This window comes from Canis aureus, chromosome 13 (assembly GCF_053574225.1).
Source record: "Canis aureus isolate CA01 chromosome 13, VMU_Caureus_v.1.0, whole genome shotgun sequence".
Lineage (NCBI taxonomy): Eukaryota > Metazoa > Chordata > Mammalia > Carnivora > Canidae > Canis > Canis aureus.
This window is the reverse complement of record NC_135623.1, coordinates 9,363,575-9,380,299: the sequence shown is the minus strand read 5'-3', so window position 1 is coordinate 9,380,299 and position 16,725 is coordinate 9,363,575. Positions and strand designations below refer to the sequence as shown.

The 16,725-nt window shown below is 35.7% G+C and overlaps 1 protein-coding gene across 1 annotated transcript in view; it reads left to right on the top strand.

Annotated features, from left to right (window-relative positions):
• The window catches only part of RLF (RLF zinc finger), a 91,669-nt gene that overhangs the window by 69,814 nt on the left and 5,130 nt on the right, over positions 1 to 16,725 (top strand). Inside the window, exons 6-7 of the mRNA XM_077844570.1 lie at positions 1,213 to 1,349; positions 12,405 to 12,546. Coding sequence (XP_077700696.1) covers positions 1,213 to 1,349; positions 12,405 to 12,546 — 279 coding nt within the window. The remainder of the gene's footprint in view (positions 1 to 1,212; positions 1,350 to 12,404; positions 12,547 to 16,725) is intronic.

Below are 16,725 nucleotides of genomic sequence, written 5' to 3'. Positions count from 1 at the left end.
CCTGAAATTTAACATTGTTTTATACATTTAGTGTCTGGCATAATTAAGATTTATAATGCTAACACATAGACAAATGACAAAGATTATTCTTCATCTTCTTTATTAAGATAAGGAATGATAAAACACAGTTGAGAAAGGATCTTTTGAGGTCTTTTCCCCGTTTTATTAGTATGTAAAATAACTAAGCCCCAGAAAATTCTTGATTTGCCCAGAGGTAGTTTTAAGATTTCTATAAATAATATAAATGAAAAAGATATATATCTAAGTGTTTTAGTTGTTTGAAAACTCACTTATACCAAAGATTTTTTTTTTCCTTAACTCTATGAAAAAGTGATAAGTTACTACAGTATTTGAATTTAACAGTTTCTCATCCCGCCTCCTTTAGCTTTACTGGCAGTGAGGATAAACTTTGTGTTTTTCTATCTGTAACTAGAGTGACTTGAATAAAATTGAAAAAGAAATAGGAGTACCTGTTGGCTCAGTTGGAGGAGTATGCAACTCTTGATTTTGGGATCATGAGTTTGAGCCCTATGTTGAATGTGGAGATTACTTAAAAACAAAATCTTAAAAAAAAAAAAAAAAAAAAAAAAAAAAAAAAAAGATGGTGCTTCAGGTGAAAATAATCTGAAGTTATTTCATTTATATGGTGGCGGTATTCATGAATAATTTTTTTAAATTAGATTCCACGCCCAGTGTGGGGCTTGAACTCACAACGCTGAGATCAAGTTGGAATGCTGTACTGACTGAGCCAGCCAGGTGCCCCATGAATAATTTTTTTTTAACTGTACAAAAATGTTTTTATCTGCCTTGGGACTAGAGGGGGACTTCCTTACAGTGTCTACTCTCTTTAATATTTTCTTATATGAAATATTCCAGAACAGTTGGCCATGAGTTAATAGAAAAAAATTAAATCCTTCTAATTGCTTCATCAGTTATCAAAATAGAAAATGTTAGGGACACCTGGGTGGCTCACCGGTTGAGTGTGATCCTGGAGTTCCAGGATTGAGTCCCACATTGGGCTCCCCGTGGGAGGCCTCCTTCTCTGCCTATGTCTCTGCCCCTCTGTCTCTCTCTCTCTCTCTCTCTCTCATGAATGCATGCATGAATGAATAAATAAATACCTAAAAAGTTAAAAGAAGCTTCATATTACATAACAAAATATGTAGGAAAGTCACCATTTTCTTTTTGACTCCATCTTCTCATTTTTGATAGATTGCAAAGGTCGACTGCAAGGAAATACTAGACATCATATGTAATCTGGAATCTGAGGGTCAGGATAACACAGCATTTGTTCTTTGTACGACTTACCTTACCCAGCAACTCCAAACTGCAAGTGTATATTGTTCTTGGTAAGTATATTTACTTTTTATTCTCCTTATTTGTTTAGTACAGAGTATGGCATTTAGAGTTTATGTAAACATTGGTTTGTTTCAAATTTAAAGCCTGATGACATGTGAATTAAATCTTGCTTAGAAGCTAAACCATTTAATTAAAAATATTATTGGTTTGATATTTTCCAGAAGAGTCCAGAAATAAAGAGAAGGTAAAAAGTTTGAGCTCTTCTTGATCATCCTATAGAGGATTGTCTGTTAAATTTAAGATATATCTTTGAGGATAAAATTATAGCAACATGAAACAAATTGGTGTTAGGTCGTTTTCTTTTACACTTAATGTATCCTCTGATAGTTTTTTCCCCCTCTTGTTTGGAAACCCACTAATAATATAGGTTTCTAGGTCAACTTTGCCCTAGAGAAGGATATCCATTTGAATAAGAATCTCTTGCAACTTTGGTACTATATAGCAGAATTACACAATTTGGTTTTAATTCAGTTTATATCTTGTTTGCCTACAGAGTACTTAGTTGCTAAAAAAGGAAACAATAAGTGTAACCCACTGTTCTTTCATTCTAACTGTATGGAATCTATTTAGTACAAAGAGGCAGACTTGGTACACAGGAAACCCAGAATGTAAGACTGTAAATGAGTATCAGATTAGTAATACGGATAATGCTATAGGATATTAAAGAAAGGTGCTCTCACTGTATGTTTAAGAAAAGTTTCAAGGCGGAGGTAAATCTCTGATGAGCTTTAATTCAAAGAAAAAGTTGGATTTGCATGATCTTGATAAGAGGAACCTTGAGCATTTTAGAACCTTAGGATGGTTTAAAGTTGAAAATGAGCATTTTAAAACCCAGTAAAGCCCTTTGTTTACTTTAACCTTCATCAATCTCTTTTTGGAGGATCTGTGTGTATTAGTACAATTTTATTATTATTAGCATTATATACCACTATATTTCTTTTTATTATTTTATATAGAAATATTATTTATGTACTATCAATCATCTCACCCAACTCTCATAATTGTCATTGTGCAGATGAGGCAGTGGAGGTCCAGAGGAAGTTTTGTGATTGCCCAGGATCCTAAGGCTAAAGTGATAGAACTGGATTCACATCCAGGGTTTTGGACTGCTAATCCAGTACTTTTCTTCTCCTATGGTGGTTTTCTTGGCACAGGCACCAGAATTCAGATTGTAGCCTTCTACCACTGGGTCCACTAGTCCAGAGTTATATCTCCTATAAGAAAGTAGATAGTGGAATAGAGAGTTAAATATATTTTGTAATACTCATTATGGACATTTTGTAAGGAAAATAAAAAATAGGTGATATAAATAGAAAGAATTATGTAGCAATGAGGGTTTTGATCATTAAATTGAGGGTTTTTTTCATACATTACAGATTAGAGATTTTAGCTTTAGAAAACAGATGTGTTTCTTGAGAAGCAAACCCCAATTTAAATTTTTCTTGTGACCGTTAATTTCTTTGCTTATAATGAAAAAGTATCTGCTAGTGATAGCTAGATTTTCAGGACTAAGAAATGTATTAAATCACATATGGGATGTTTGTAGATTACAGTTTTTTGTTTTGTTTCAGATGTACAACATATGATTCAACATTTCTGTACATTACTTAGTGCTCATTACAATAAGTGTGCTTTTAATCCCTTTCACCTATTTCACTTATCTCCCCACCCACCTCCCCTCTAGTAACCACCGGTTTGTCGTTTGTCCTGTTTTTAAGAGTTTTTTCATTTGTCTCTTTTTTTTATTTGCTTTGTTTCTTAAATTCCACAAATGAATTAAATCATATGGTATTTGTCTTTCTCTGCCTGACTTATTTCACTTAATATGGTACCCTCTAGATCCATCCATGTTTGTTACAAATGGCAAAATCTCTTTATGACTAAGGGGTGTGTGTGTGTGTGTAGTATCTTTTTATCCATTCATCTGTTGATTATGTTGATACTTGGGCTGCCTCCATATCTTGGCTCTTGTAAATAATGCTGTAATAAACATAGGGGTGCATATATCTTTTTGAAGTGTTTTTGTGGTTTTTGGGTGAATTCCCAGTAATGGAACTACTGGATCATATGGTAATTCTATTTTTAATTTTTTGAGGAACCTCCATATTGTTTTCCAGAGTGGTTGCACCAGCCTGCATTCCTACCAACAGTGCATGAGGTTTCCTTTTTCTCTACATCCTGGCTCATGCTGGTTATTTCTTTAATTTTTTTATATTGGCCATTCTGACAAGTGTGAGGTGGTATCTTATTGTGGTTTTTTGGGGTTTTTGTTACTGGTTTTGTTTTGTTTTTAAGGGGGGCACCTGGCTGGCTCAGTTGGTTAAGCATCTGCCTCGGCTCAGGTCATGATCCCAGGATCCTGGGATCGAGCCCTGCGTCAGGCTCTCTGCTTAGCAAGGAGTCTGCTTCTTCCTCTCCCTCTGCCCCTGCCCTGTCATTATCTCTCTCTCTCCGCCCCCCCCTGCAAATAAATAAATAAATAAATACATAAATAAATAAATAAATAAATAAATAAATAAGATCCGTGAAAGTTTGTTTTAGAGAGAATGAATTGGGGGAGGGGCGGGGGGGGGGGAAGAGAATCTTAAGCAGGCTCACACCCAGTGATAGCCTGATAGAGGGCTCCATCTCAGGACCTGAGCCAAAATCAAGAGTCCAAAGCTCCAGATGCCTGAGTGGCTCAAGCAGTTGAGCATCTGCCTTTGGCTCAGGGCCTAATCCTGGATTCCCTGGATCGAGTCCCACATCCTCCTTGCATGGAGCCTGCTTCTCCTCCCTCTGCCTGTGTCTCTGCCTCTCTGTGTGTGTCTCTCATCAATAAATAAATAAAATCTTTAAAAAAAAAAAAAAAAAAAGGAGTCCAAAGCTCAACTGAGCCAATGAGGATCCCCTCATTGCAGTTTTGATTTGCATTTCCCTAATGATTATTGATGTTGACCATCTTTTCATATGTCTGTTGGTCATCTGTATATCTTTGGAAAAATGTCTTTTTGTGTCCTCTGCCCATTTTTAAATTGAATTGTTTGTTTTTGTGTCTATTCCATTGTATAATTTTTTTATATGTTTTTGGGTATTAACCCCTGTGAGATACATCATTTACAAATATCTCTCCCATCAGTAGCTTGTCTTTTCATTTTGTTGATGGTTTCCTTTACTGTGCAAAAGCTTTTTACTTTGGTATAGTTTGAATAGTTTTAATTTTGCTTTTGTTTTCCTTGCCAAAGGAGACATATCTAGAAAAATGTTTCTATGACTGATATCAAAGAGATTACTGCCTTTGTTTGCTTCTAGGAATTTTATGGTTTCAGGTTTCACTTTTAGGTCTTTTAATATAATTCTGAGTTTATTTTTGTGTATGGTCCAAGAAAGTGGTCCTGTCTGGTTTTCTCAACACCCTTTGTTGAAGAGATTGTCTTTTTCCAATTGTATATATATTCTTGTCTCCTTCACTGTAGATTAATTGACCATAAAAGTATGGGATTATTTCTGGATTCTTTATTGTGTTCATTGAATTGATCTGTGTGTCGGTTTTTGTGCCAGTATTATACAGTTTTGATTTGATTACTATAGTTTTGTAATACGATCTTGAAATCTGAGATTGTAATACCTCTAGCTTTGTTCTTTTTCAAGACTGCTTTAGCTATCTGGGGTCTTTTTGCGGTTTCATGCAAATCTTAGGATTGTTTGTTCTAGTTCTGTGAAAAATGCTGTCGGTATTTTGATAGGGATTGCATTGAATGTGTGGATTGCTTTGGGTAGGGTGGACTTTTTTTTTTTTAAGAGAGTGGGAGGGGAATGGGGAGTGCAGAGGGAGAAGGACAGAGAATCCAAAACAGGCTGCATGCCAAGCATGGAGCTCAACACAGAGCTCAGTCTCAGAACCCTGAGATCCTGACCTGAGCCAACATCGAGTCACGCATTGACTGAGCCACCAACGTGCCCCAGGTAGTGTAGATATTTTAACAAGAGTAATGGTCTTTTACTTCCTTGGTTAAGTTTATTCCTAGTTATTTTATTATTTTTGGTGCACGAGTTAAATGGGATTGTTTTCTTAATTTTTCTTTCCACTATTTTTTTTTTTTTTTAGGATTTTATTTATTTTTTTGAGAGAGAGAGCACAAGTAGGGGAGAGAGGGAGAGAGAATCTGAAGCAGACTCCGTGCTGAGCACAGAGCCCAATGTGGGGATTGATCTCTTAACTGCAAGATCATGACCTGAGCTGAAACCAAGAGTTGTGACGCTTAACTGACTGAGCCAACCGGGCACCCCCCTTCCACTGCTTTATTAATGCATAGAAATGTAACAGATTGCTGTATATTAATTTTGTGTCCTGTGAATTTACTGAGTTCATTGCTCAGTTCTAGTTTTTTAGTGGCATCTTTAGGGTTTTCTATATATAGTATCCTGTCATCTGTAAATAGTGAAAGTTTTACTTCTTCCTTAATGATTTGACGCCTTTTATTTCTTTTGTTGTCTGATTGCTGTGGCTAGAACTCCCAGTACTGTGTTGAATAAAAGTGGTGAGAGTAAAAAAAAAAAAAAAAAAAGGTGGTGAGAGTGGGGGATCCCTGGGTGGCTCAGCGGTTTGGCGCCTGCCTTTGGCCCAGGGTGCAATCCTGAAGTCCCGGGATTGAGTTCCGCGTCAGGCTCCCGGCATGGAGCCTGCTTCTCCCTCTGCCTGTGTCTCTGCCCCTCTCTCCCTCTCTATGTCTATCATAAATAAATAAATAAATCTTTAAAAAAAAAAAAGGTGGTGAGAGTGGACATCCTTGTCTTGCTCCTGATCTTAGAGGAAAAGTTGTTTTTCACCATCAAGTATGATGTTCACTCTGGGTTTTTCATATATGGTCTTTATTATGTTGAGGTATATTCCCACAAAACCTACTTCCTTGAGAATGTTTATCATGAATGGATGTTGTACTTTGTCACATCCTTTTTCTGCTTCTGCTTTGAGAGGATTGTATGGTTTATCCTTCCACTTGTTTATGTGACATACCACGTTGATCGATTTGTGACTGCATCCCTGGAATACATACCACTTGATCATGATGAGTAGTTTTTTTTAATATATTGTTAGATTTGGTTTGCTAATATTTTATTGAGGATATTTGCATCCGTGTTCATAAGAGATACTGTCTTAAATTTTCCCTTTTGTGTAGTGTCTTTACCTGGTTTTGGTATTGGGGTGATGCTGGCCTTGTACAATGGATTTGTAATCTTTCCATCCTCTTCTATTTTTGGAATAGTTTGAGAAGAATAGATATTAACTATTCTCGAAATGTTTTTCAGAATTCACTTGTTAAATCATCTGGTCTTGGACTTTTGGGACTTTTTTGATTACTGATTCAGTTTCACTGCTACCAACTAATGTTGGTCTATTCAAACTCTCTATTTCTTCCTGATTCAGTTTAGAAGGTTATATGTTTCTAGGAATTTATCCATTTCTTCCAGGTTGTCAAATTTACTGGCGTATAATTTTTCATAATACTCTTTTATAATCCTTTGTATATCTGTGATGTCAGTTATTTCTCCTCTTTAAATTCGGATTTATTTATTTGCACTTTTTTTTTTTCTTAGTCTGGCTAAAGGTTTATCAGTTTTGTTATCTTTTTAAAGAACCAGCTCCTGGTTTCATTGATCTGTTTTCTTTAGTTTCTATTTCATTTATTTCTTCTCTAATCGTTTTTATTTTCTTCTGTCTTCTGGCTTTGGGCTCTGTTTTTCTTTTTCTAGCTCCTTTAGCTATAAGTTTAGGTTGTTTGAGATTTTTCTTGATTACAAAGTAATTGTAAAACTATAGTTACACAGTTCTTTTAATATTCCTGATAACGCTTCCCTTTTAGAATGACCTATAACTTTTTTTTCTTTCTTTCTTCACTCAGCCACATTATAGCCCTTCCAAGGATATTAGTGGCTCTGGGATTAATGCTGCTCCCCTGCAACAGGAAGGGATTAAGAGGGATTTCCCTCTTGTTGGCCTCCTGAGGAGCTATAATGAGTAGATGAAAGAAAATATTAAGTCACATCACACTTTGTTAAAAGTGAGCTACTTCCAGGCAATTCATAGAGAAACAGGATCTACAATTTTCAAATTTGGAGACTTTTTTTTTTTTTTTACCCTTTTGTTGTTTTCATACGTGTTTGCTTAGAATAACTATAATGTAAAACAGTGAATTTAAGGAAAATGAAACTCAGGAATTCTTTTCAAATAGGTAGGATAGATTCTTTTGTTGTGGTAGAAATTTCCTGTGTTGAAAATAGTGGGCTATATGGAATATTTGTGGAGAAGAGAAAAAAAATTTTAAGTGGTAGTTTTTGTAACATGTTTGTAAAACTGTGACAGAGTTGGAATCTGAAAAAAAGCAGTCACTTTTTTTTTTTAAGATTTTATTTATTTATTCATGAGAGACACACACAGAGAGAGAGAGAGAGAGAGAGGCAGAGACACAGACAGAGGGAGAAGCAGGCTCCTTACAGGGAGCCTAACATGGGACTCTATCCCAGGACTCCAGGATCATGCCCTGGGCCAAAGGCAGTCACTCAACTGTGGAGCCACCCAGGTGTCCCAGAAGTCTCATTCTTGAATGTGATCACTACAGAAGATAATACTTGAGGTATATAAACTATGTAACTATCACCCAAAACAGTTTATTTTCTTAGAAATCTTCAGAGATATTTACAAACCACAATAAAACATGTCATAATACTTTATAGCAGTCGCCACTTTTTTTTTTATCAACAAAAGGTATATCGCTTAACTTATTCATTAATCCTGGCCCCAAAAGAGTTTTGGTTCTCTGCAAAAATCAAAGTTGTACTGGAGGAATGAGTTTCCTATAGATGTCTGCAGTGGTAATAGAGTAGTCAGGCAAATGAGAAAGATAACCATTTTTGAATGGGACAGTATACACATAGATGTGTAATTAGTATTGCTACTTTTATTTTTTATATATTATGGCTTTACTTAAATTCAAGTTAATTAACTTATAGTATATTATTAGTTTTAGGGGTAGAATTTAGTGATTCATCAGTTGTATATAACACATTGTGCCTTCCTTAATGTCCATCATGAATTATTCCATCCTGTCACCCGCCTCCCTTCCAGCAACCCTCAGTTTATTCCCTGTAGTTAGAGTCTCTTATGGTTTGCCTCCATCTCTGTTTTTATCTTATTTTTACTACTTTTATTTATTTTTTTTTTTACTACTTTTAAAATAGAGTTAATACAGGTGAAACTTAAACTTCCACACAGAGCTTTCAACAAGTATTTGCTAGATGATTGTTGCTTTCTTGGATCTGAATTTAAATCTTATATATTGCACATTTGTGTTTCCTCAGATGTAATTTCTTGCTTGTTCTTTCTCAGCCTAGACTATGATATATCAGGGACAACGTGAATGTTATTCTCAGTACCTGTCAAAGACCAGATATCCATATGTGTTTTATTTAACCCAACTTTGTCAGAAATAAAAAGTTAAAAAAAAAAAAAAAAGTAGTCATGAGAATCAACCACTATATTTGTAGGAGCCATCTTTAAGGATGGTCACTCCTTAATTGCACGAAGTTTTCTTTGCCTCATTTCCAAAATGCCTAAATTCCAGATATCAGTGTGACATACTAGCTAGATTCCACAAGCTTTCTGCAATGCCATAACACAGTGTAATTTAAAGTTCCTGCTTGGTAGCTAGCTCTCTGCCAAAATATGTTTCCCACTTTTTTTTTTTAAGACTTTGAGAGAGAGAATGAGCAAGAGAAGGAGCACAAGGAGGAAGAGGGAGGAGGAGACTCACCACTGAGCAGGGAGCTGAGATGTGGGGCAAGGGGAGGCTGGGGGAGGGGTGTGTGGGGGCTCTATCTCCGGACCCTGGGATCATGACCTGAGCCCATAGCAGATACTTAACCAACTGAACCATCCAGGTGCCCTGTGTTTCCCACTATTAATAGAACTAAATGTCCTTTCCAGACTGTTTGAATTTGTATGTAATTTTTTGACTTTTGAGGTATGGATCGGGCTAGTTTGAGGGTGCAATAAATTATCTGAATACTGGAAGCATCTGTACAATAGAATCATTTTCAATATATCTTTTAATGGCTATTCATCTTTTAAAATTAATGGCTATTTATCTTTTAAAATCATCATTGTAGTAATGAAGAAGCATTTGTCCTTCCTAGCACTATTTATATGATCCAGCAGGCTCTGAGTTACTATTTATTGGTGGTTTCAGTTTTCCAGTGTGCAGATTTGAATGGATGGCATCATGGCATTGTCATAAGTAATATACTGTTTTAGTTTCATTTAGTCAAGTTTATATGTTTGGGTGGGTAATGGCAGTTTTAAATTATTTAATTGTAATTGTGTAAGTATGTATAAAAACAAAAAATACATGATAAAAATGACCCTTTTTTGGTCATGATTATTTGGATTTAAAATAACTATAGCTTGAAATACTTAGTTTGGAATAAATCAAGCCCTAAACATTCTGGTTTATTTTTTAAAAATTACTTAAGGGGTGCCCGAGTGGCTCAGTTGGTTAAGCACTTAACTCGTGATTTTGACTCAGGTTATGATATTGGGGCCATGAGGTTGAGGCCCCCCCCCTCCCCGAGGTGGTGCTTAGCAGAAATCTTCACTCTGCTTGAGATTCTCTCTCTCCGTCTCTCTCTGCACCTCTCCCTCTAAAATAAATAAATCTATAAAAAAATTATTTGAGAGACTTTAATTCTCAACTTCTCACTTTATCAGATTTGCCTGACTTTGAACTTCTAGCCAGTTGATGAATTTTATTTTATTTTATTTTTTTGACAGAGAGCACAAGCAGGGTAACGGCAGGCAGAGTGAGTGGATGAAGCAGGCTCCCTATTCAGCAGAGAACCCAATGAGCCAAAGGCAGACACTTAACTGACTGAGCCACCCAGGCACCTCTAGTTGATGAATTTTAGATAGTAGATATTCCTTACCCTTTTCTCTTCATAATAATTTTAGATAGTAGATATTCCTTACCCTTTTCTCTTCATAATGAGGTTTTACTGGTTTTCTTTTCAAATAGGATAATTTTGTTCTTTTCAAATAGGATAGATTTTTTTCGCACATATATTTTGGTAGAACTCCTTTTTATCTCTGAGCATATATAAGTCTCCACTTCCTTTGTTATTCTGAATTTTGCATTATTCTCAAAATTTTTTATTGCTAAGATCTTAACATCTATAAGAAGCAGTCTTGTGAGTTTGAAAACTAACAGTGGTCCCAGTTACTTGCCTGGCCACTAGCTATTCTGAAAGGTGACTTGTCTCAATTTTTACTTTTTCTGGTTAGGAAAGCAACCCTAGTCACCAAGACAAATATTTAAAGGCATTTTAAGTTCATTTTATTTATTATAGATCAAATGTTCCATCACAAAATGATTATAAGCTTTTAAAAGTATAATAAAATAAGTTCTGTTAAATATGTTTATTTTCTATTATAAAAAAGATAGGTTCATTCATTAAGCCTTGTATTTGTGCATATCTTCCTTATAACAGTCTGTTAATAGCAATAGATTTTTTTTTAATTTTTTTTATTTATTTATGATAGTCACAGAGAGAGAGAGAGAGAGAGAGGCAGAGACACAGGCAGAGGGAGAAGCAGGCTCCATGCACCGGGAGCCCGATGTGGGATTCGATCCCGGGTCTCTGGGATGGTGCCCTGGGCCAAATGCAGGCGCCAAACTGCTGCGCCACCCAGGGATCCCAGCAATAGATATTAGTGTTCTAAAACTGGCTTGTGAAATAGTACTTCTTTATGAAAGTTATTTAACAAATATTACAATATGTGTTGGAATGTACAGAAGAAAGTCACTTTTTTTTTTTTAATTTTATTTATTTATTCATGAGAGACACAGAGAGAGCAAGAGGCAGACACAGGCAGAGGGAGAAGCAGGCTCCTCCACTCAGGCAGCCCAGCTCGGGACTTGATCCCAAGTGTTGGAATGTACAGAAAAAAGTCACTTTTTTTTTTTTTTTTTTTTAATTTATGATAGTCACAGAGAGACAGACAGACAGACAGACAGACACAGGCAGAGGGAGAAGCAGGCTCCATGCACCGGGAGCCCGACGTGGGATTCAATCCCGGGTCTCCAGGATCGCGCCCTGGGCCAAAGGCAGGCGCCAAACCGCTGCGCCACCCAGGGATCCCCCAAGTCACTTTTAAGTGATAACATTCTCTCTTTAGTTTTACTCAGTGACTTACCTTGCATTCACATTTCACGTTCATATTAGCATTTTTATCCTAGGTATTTTTTAGTGCTTTTCTAGTGCTTTTCCTTAAGAGTTTTCTCTTAACCCATTCAATGCTTTTAATTAACTTATTTCCAAACTTTTCTTTGTTTCCATAATGAATATTTATAGGATTCTCATATTTTAGGCATTTCCAAGAATGCCATTTTACTAGTTTTATTAGTAATATTTAAACATTCCAAAATACATGCCTAAGTAGCATCATCAAATTTAATAGAGCTGGAAAAGAGCAGATTTAGTGTGGAGAAGTATGCTGTTAGAATATTTATTAGTTGTGTACATTTTGCTAGCAGTTTAGGAATGTCAGATGATCCCTGCCTACTGGATCAGGTTTAATTCAGTCAATATAATTACCAGTGTAAGGGATAAAACCTTTTGGAACACGATGGGAGTGTTGAATGTCTAACTCTTGGTCTCAGCTCAGGTCTTGATCTCAGGGTTGTGAATTCGGGTCCTTCATTAGATCCGAGCATTAAAAAAAAAAAGTCAATATAAAGGAAGTAGTCAAAAAATAATTAAAAAATAATTAAAGGAAGTAATCTGTTGTTTTTAACTTTTCTCCACAAAGAAGAAAAGTGGTGGAATTTTCAGAGAGGATTCTTAACAATATTACCAGTTTGAAAGGACACAATAAGGAATATAGATAGCTTTTTTTTTCCTCTAGTTTTTGCTTACTATTAAATACAATCAAACAAAACACCAAAATGGGGTGGGGAGGTGGATAGCAAATACCAGTTGCTTTAAATGTTTTACCTTAATCTTTCTTTTTATAGGGAATTGACTCTCTTTTGGAGTAAACTACAAAGAAGAATTGACCCTTCTTTAGACACTTTTTTGGAGCGCTGTCGTCAGTTTGGTGTCATAGCTAAAACACAGCAGCATTTATTTTGCCTGATTAGAGTTATACAAACTGAAGTGAGTAATTTTGCTTTTTTATGATAATTGTCCTGAAATGGAGGAATGAGTGGGGAGATAACTTCTCAGGCAACTCCTCTTAGATGAGGGAAAATGAGAAATAATGGGCTTTAATAAGATTATGGAACTGGACATATCTAGCAGTTTCTACGGATTGACCTTCTGGAATCCATAGCTTTTCTTAATGGAAAAATAGTAATTTGAAGGGACAGGCCATTGGAGTAAAGAACAATTATGTTTCTGAGCTGTCACTTCAACTACTCTATATCTACTTTTACTAGAATAATTTTCTGTTTTTATATTTTCCTTAAGAATGGAATGATACATTTTCTAAGTGTTGAAAGAGTAGAACAGTTCCAGAATCAACTGTATATAAATTGTAAACCTCTGTGAAAACCAATCGGAAGCAAGTTAGATATTTTCAGGAAATAAATATTTGCTAAAATGAGAGGAAGCACCATATATAAAGCCTTGTGTTTTGAGTTCAGCCCTATATATATGCTAAGCCTACCAGCCTAGAGATTCAGGATGAATCTTAACTCTATTTTTGCTCTATTTTTGTGTTGTTTTTAGTATCTGCTCATGAGTGAGCTCTTAGTATACCCGTATCTATAATGGCAAATGGGTATGTTTTATGGGTTACTTCTTTGACAACATCCAAGAATTGTTTATACCAAAGTCAAGGCACAGTTGTATCTTTGATACATCCTGTCTCTTCTAATGTCGTAACCGTCTATATCCTATACTTTTTTTTGAAATATGTTATTCTGGTCTTTTCTAATAAAGACAGGAAGAAGCAAAACATTTTATTAAAAGTAAATTAAATAAATAAATAAATAAATAAATAAATAAATAAATGTAAATTCATGGTCAGATAGATAACTTAGGTGATAATTATTTAGTCACCTAACTAACTAAGTTAAATATAACTTATATTTATTTTTATATTTATTTATATTACTTATTTATATTTATTTAACTTATAAATATAATAAAGTTATATTTAACTTATTTAGTTAAACCTTACTTTATTTTTTAAAAATTACTTTTTGCTATATGACATAATCATAGGAATGATACTGTATTTACAGGATCCCTTTACACTTGAGGGGAGGAGATTATACAAAGGTGAGAGTCACTGGGGGGGGGGGTCACTTTAGAATTCTACTTACCATGAGAAACCACAGAAAATGAGAAAGCTGCTAGAGGACTAGGGAAAATGGGTTTCTGACACAGACTAAGGAATTTCTGTCCATTTGCATAACCAGACCCATTTCTCTTTAAGCCTAGTCTAGGGTACTTTCTACTATAATCATTCATGATAATTGGCCTGAAGGGTAGAAAAGATGTGGACTGGTGGGTGGAAAGGAAGTGAGGTAGAATTCCTTTCAAACTGAGAGACTCACTTCTAGGTTTTTAAAGAGAAATGATCTGACCTATTTCAGTTAGGATCTAGTTCTATGAATGGTAGATATCCTGCAATAGTAGTGGTCTAAAGAAGATGGAAGTTTTCTCCCTCTCTCATATAGATAAATAATCCAGGCAGACAGGCGAAGGTGGCTTATAGTGGCTCCACTTAATGGAAACCCAGGTACCTTTTGTCTGTCTACAGTCAATATATAGTTTGATCTCATATTCTAAAACCTAACTATTCCAATCCTAGGTATCATGTCTCCATTCCAGATAGCAAGGTGGCGGGGGCGAGGGGAGTGGAAAAACCACAGGAACCACACTATGATACACCTTTTCCTCACTCCCTCCAGTATATATACACACAAACACACACACACAGAGACAGACAGACAGACACAGGGCCATCCATATCTAGCTGCAAGGGAGACGAGATATATTCATTATTTCAGGTTACTTTATAACCAATAGAAATCAGGTATTCTGTTCTTAGAGTAAAAGAGGGAAAAAGATATTGGGAGGCAACTAGTAAAAAGTGACATAAACCTTGGGATGGAACAGGTTAATGATGCTGAAAAGCTTGTGTGGGCTTTAGGCCTCTTACGGCAATAGTGGGGACGCCTGGGTGGCTCACTGGTTGAGAGTCTGCCTGTGGCTCAGGGCGTGATCCTGGAGTTCCGGGATCAAGTTCCACATTGGGCTCCCTACATGGAGCCTGCTTCTCCCTCTGCCTGTGTCTCTGCCTCTCTCTCTGTGTCTCTTATGAATGAATGAATGAATGAATGAATGAATAAATAAATAAAATCTTTAAAAAAAAAAGAAGGCAACAATGAGTATATAATGGAGAGGGCCTTATAACAGTACCTTTTATCTTCTGGGCTTCCATTTTATATAAATAGCTTAAGCCAGAGTACATCATCATAGAAGTCACATAAAGTTATGTGACTTGTAAGGATCATAAACCTGTTTTGCAGCAGAGTCAGGACTAGACCATGGGTATCTTGACAAATTGCATAATGTGATTGATTATCATTTATAAATTAGAGCACAGAGAACTTGGAGGATCTGATAAGTTTTAAAATAAGTCATAAATAATTTGTTCTCAACAAATTATGATTACTTAAACTCCATTTTGGAAGACTGAGATAAACAGCAGAGAATGTCCATTCTTTCTTAAATAGTCAAATCTGGTTAAAAGGGTAAAACTGATGAAATTACTAAGCACTTTTCAAAAAACAGACTGAAAATACCATTATACATTCTAAACAAGTATACCAAGAAGTTACTTGTTAAAAGATGGTGAATATATTAGAATTAGGATATGGAATATGGAAATAAATTTTGAAGACATTGATAGATAAAACTAAATTGATTTTAAACCAGGTAGCTGAAGGAATGAAAGTGGTGAGATACATTATATCCAGGGCACATGGGATATAGCCATGTCAGATAAGCTTTGGAATTTTTATTGGCTGTGTAAAGTGGTTAAGAACTCGGGTTATGTACAAAGATCGCTTTAAGTTTAAATCCTTGTTCCTCTGCTTATTAGCTGGTGACTTTGGGCAGTTAACCTACTGAGCTGTGGTTTCTTCATCTATAAAATGAGGATAATGTATGAAAAGAGTATTTGGAGTAGTGCCTAGAATGTAGTAAGGGTTCTGTAAATTGATGGTAGTTGTTTCTTTGTGTTCCTAGAATTAGAATGGTGCCCAACACAGAAGAATTGCTTAACAAATTGATTACCAGTGTGAACAACAGAATTTATCCTCAGTTATTTTACATGGTATTCTGTTGAATACTTATGATGTGCCAGCAACATAGTAATCACTTTATATTATCTTCATTTTCATAACAATACTAGGAGGAAAATCTAACATTACCACTACTGTTATCATTTTATAGATGAGGCAGCAACAACTTAGGATTTAAGAACTTGTCACTGTAGTGAAGCCTGGTATTCAAAGGTAGTCAAAATCTGATTCAAAATTCTATGCTCTTGGGGACCTGGCTGGCTCAGTTTGTAGACCATGTGACTCTTGTCTCAGAGTCATGAATAGAGCCCCATGTTGGGCGGAGGTAAAACTTTTTAAAAACCTTTATGCTCTTAAGTACCGAATTTTAGGCCACTCTGCCATATAATCAATCCCACTTTACTTTGCTCATATTTTCACATTCCATTTCAGTCTCTCACATAAATCATTTTGTATGCACTAGCCTTTTATCACATAATGACCAGATCTTTTTCCTGATTTTTGACTAGTTTCTGAGAACCTCTTGCTATATAGAGATTTAAAGACTCTGTTGTTTTTCCCATGGGAAGTACTTTCCCATAAAGTACTAATTATTTTATGAGAAAATAGGGCAGGGCACTTGGGTGGCTCAGTCAGTTAAGTATCAGACTCCTGATTTCAGCTCAGGTTATGATTTCAGGGTTGTGAGATCCAGCTTTGGTTCAGGCTTGCTTGAGATTCTCTCCTTCTGCCCCTCCCACCTCTAAAAAAAGGCTTTGGGGGCAATGGAGCATCATTTATTTTAGCCTTAAGATTTTGAAAACACCCAGCTTCTCATGACCCATGTGTTTCTTCAATTGAATTCAATCCTAGACTCACTTTTATACAGGTGTTTCCTTTTATACCCATTTATTTAAGCCCTGTCCTTCTAACCAGCTTAAGACAATTCTTTTTTGAATCAACTTCAATGACCTTATTTATCCTGAATTCCTTTGAATTCATATACCTTTATTGTTTATATACATTTGGCATATAAGCA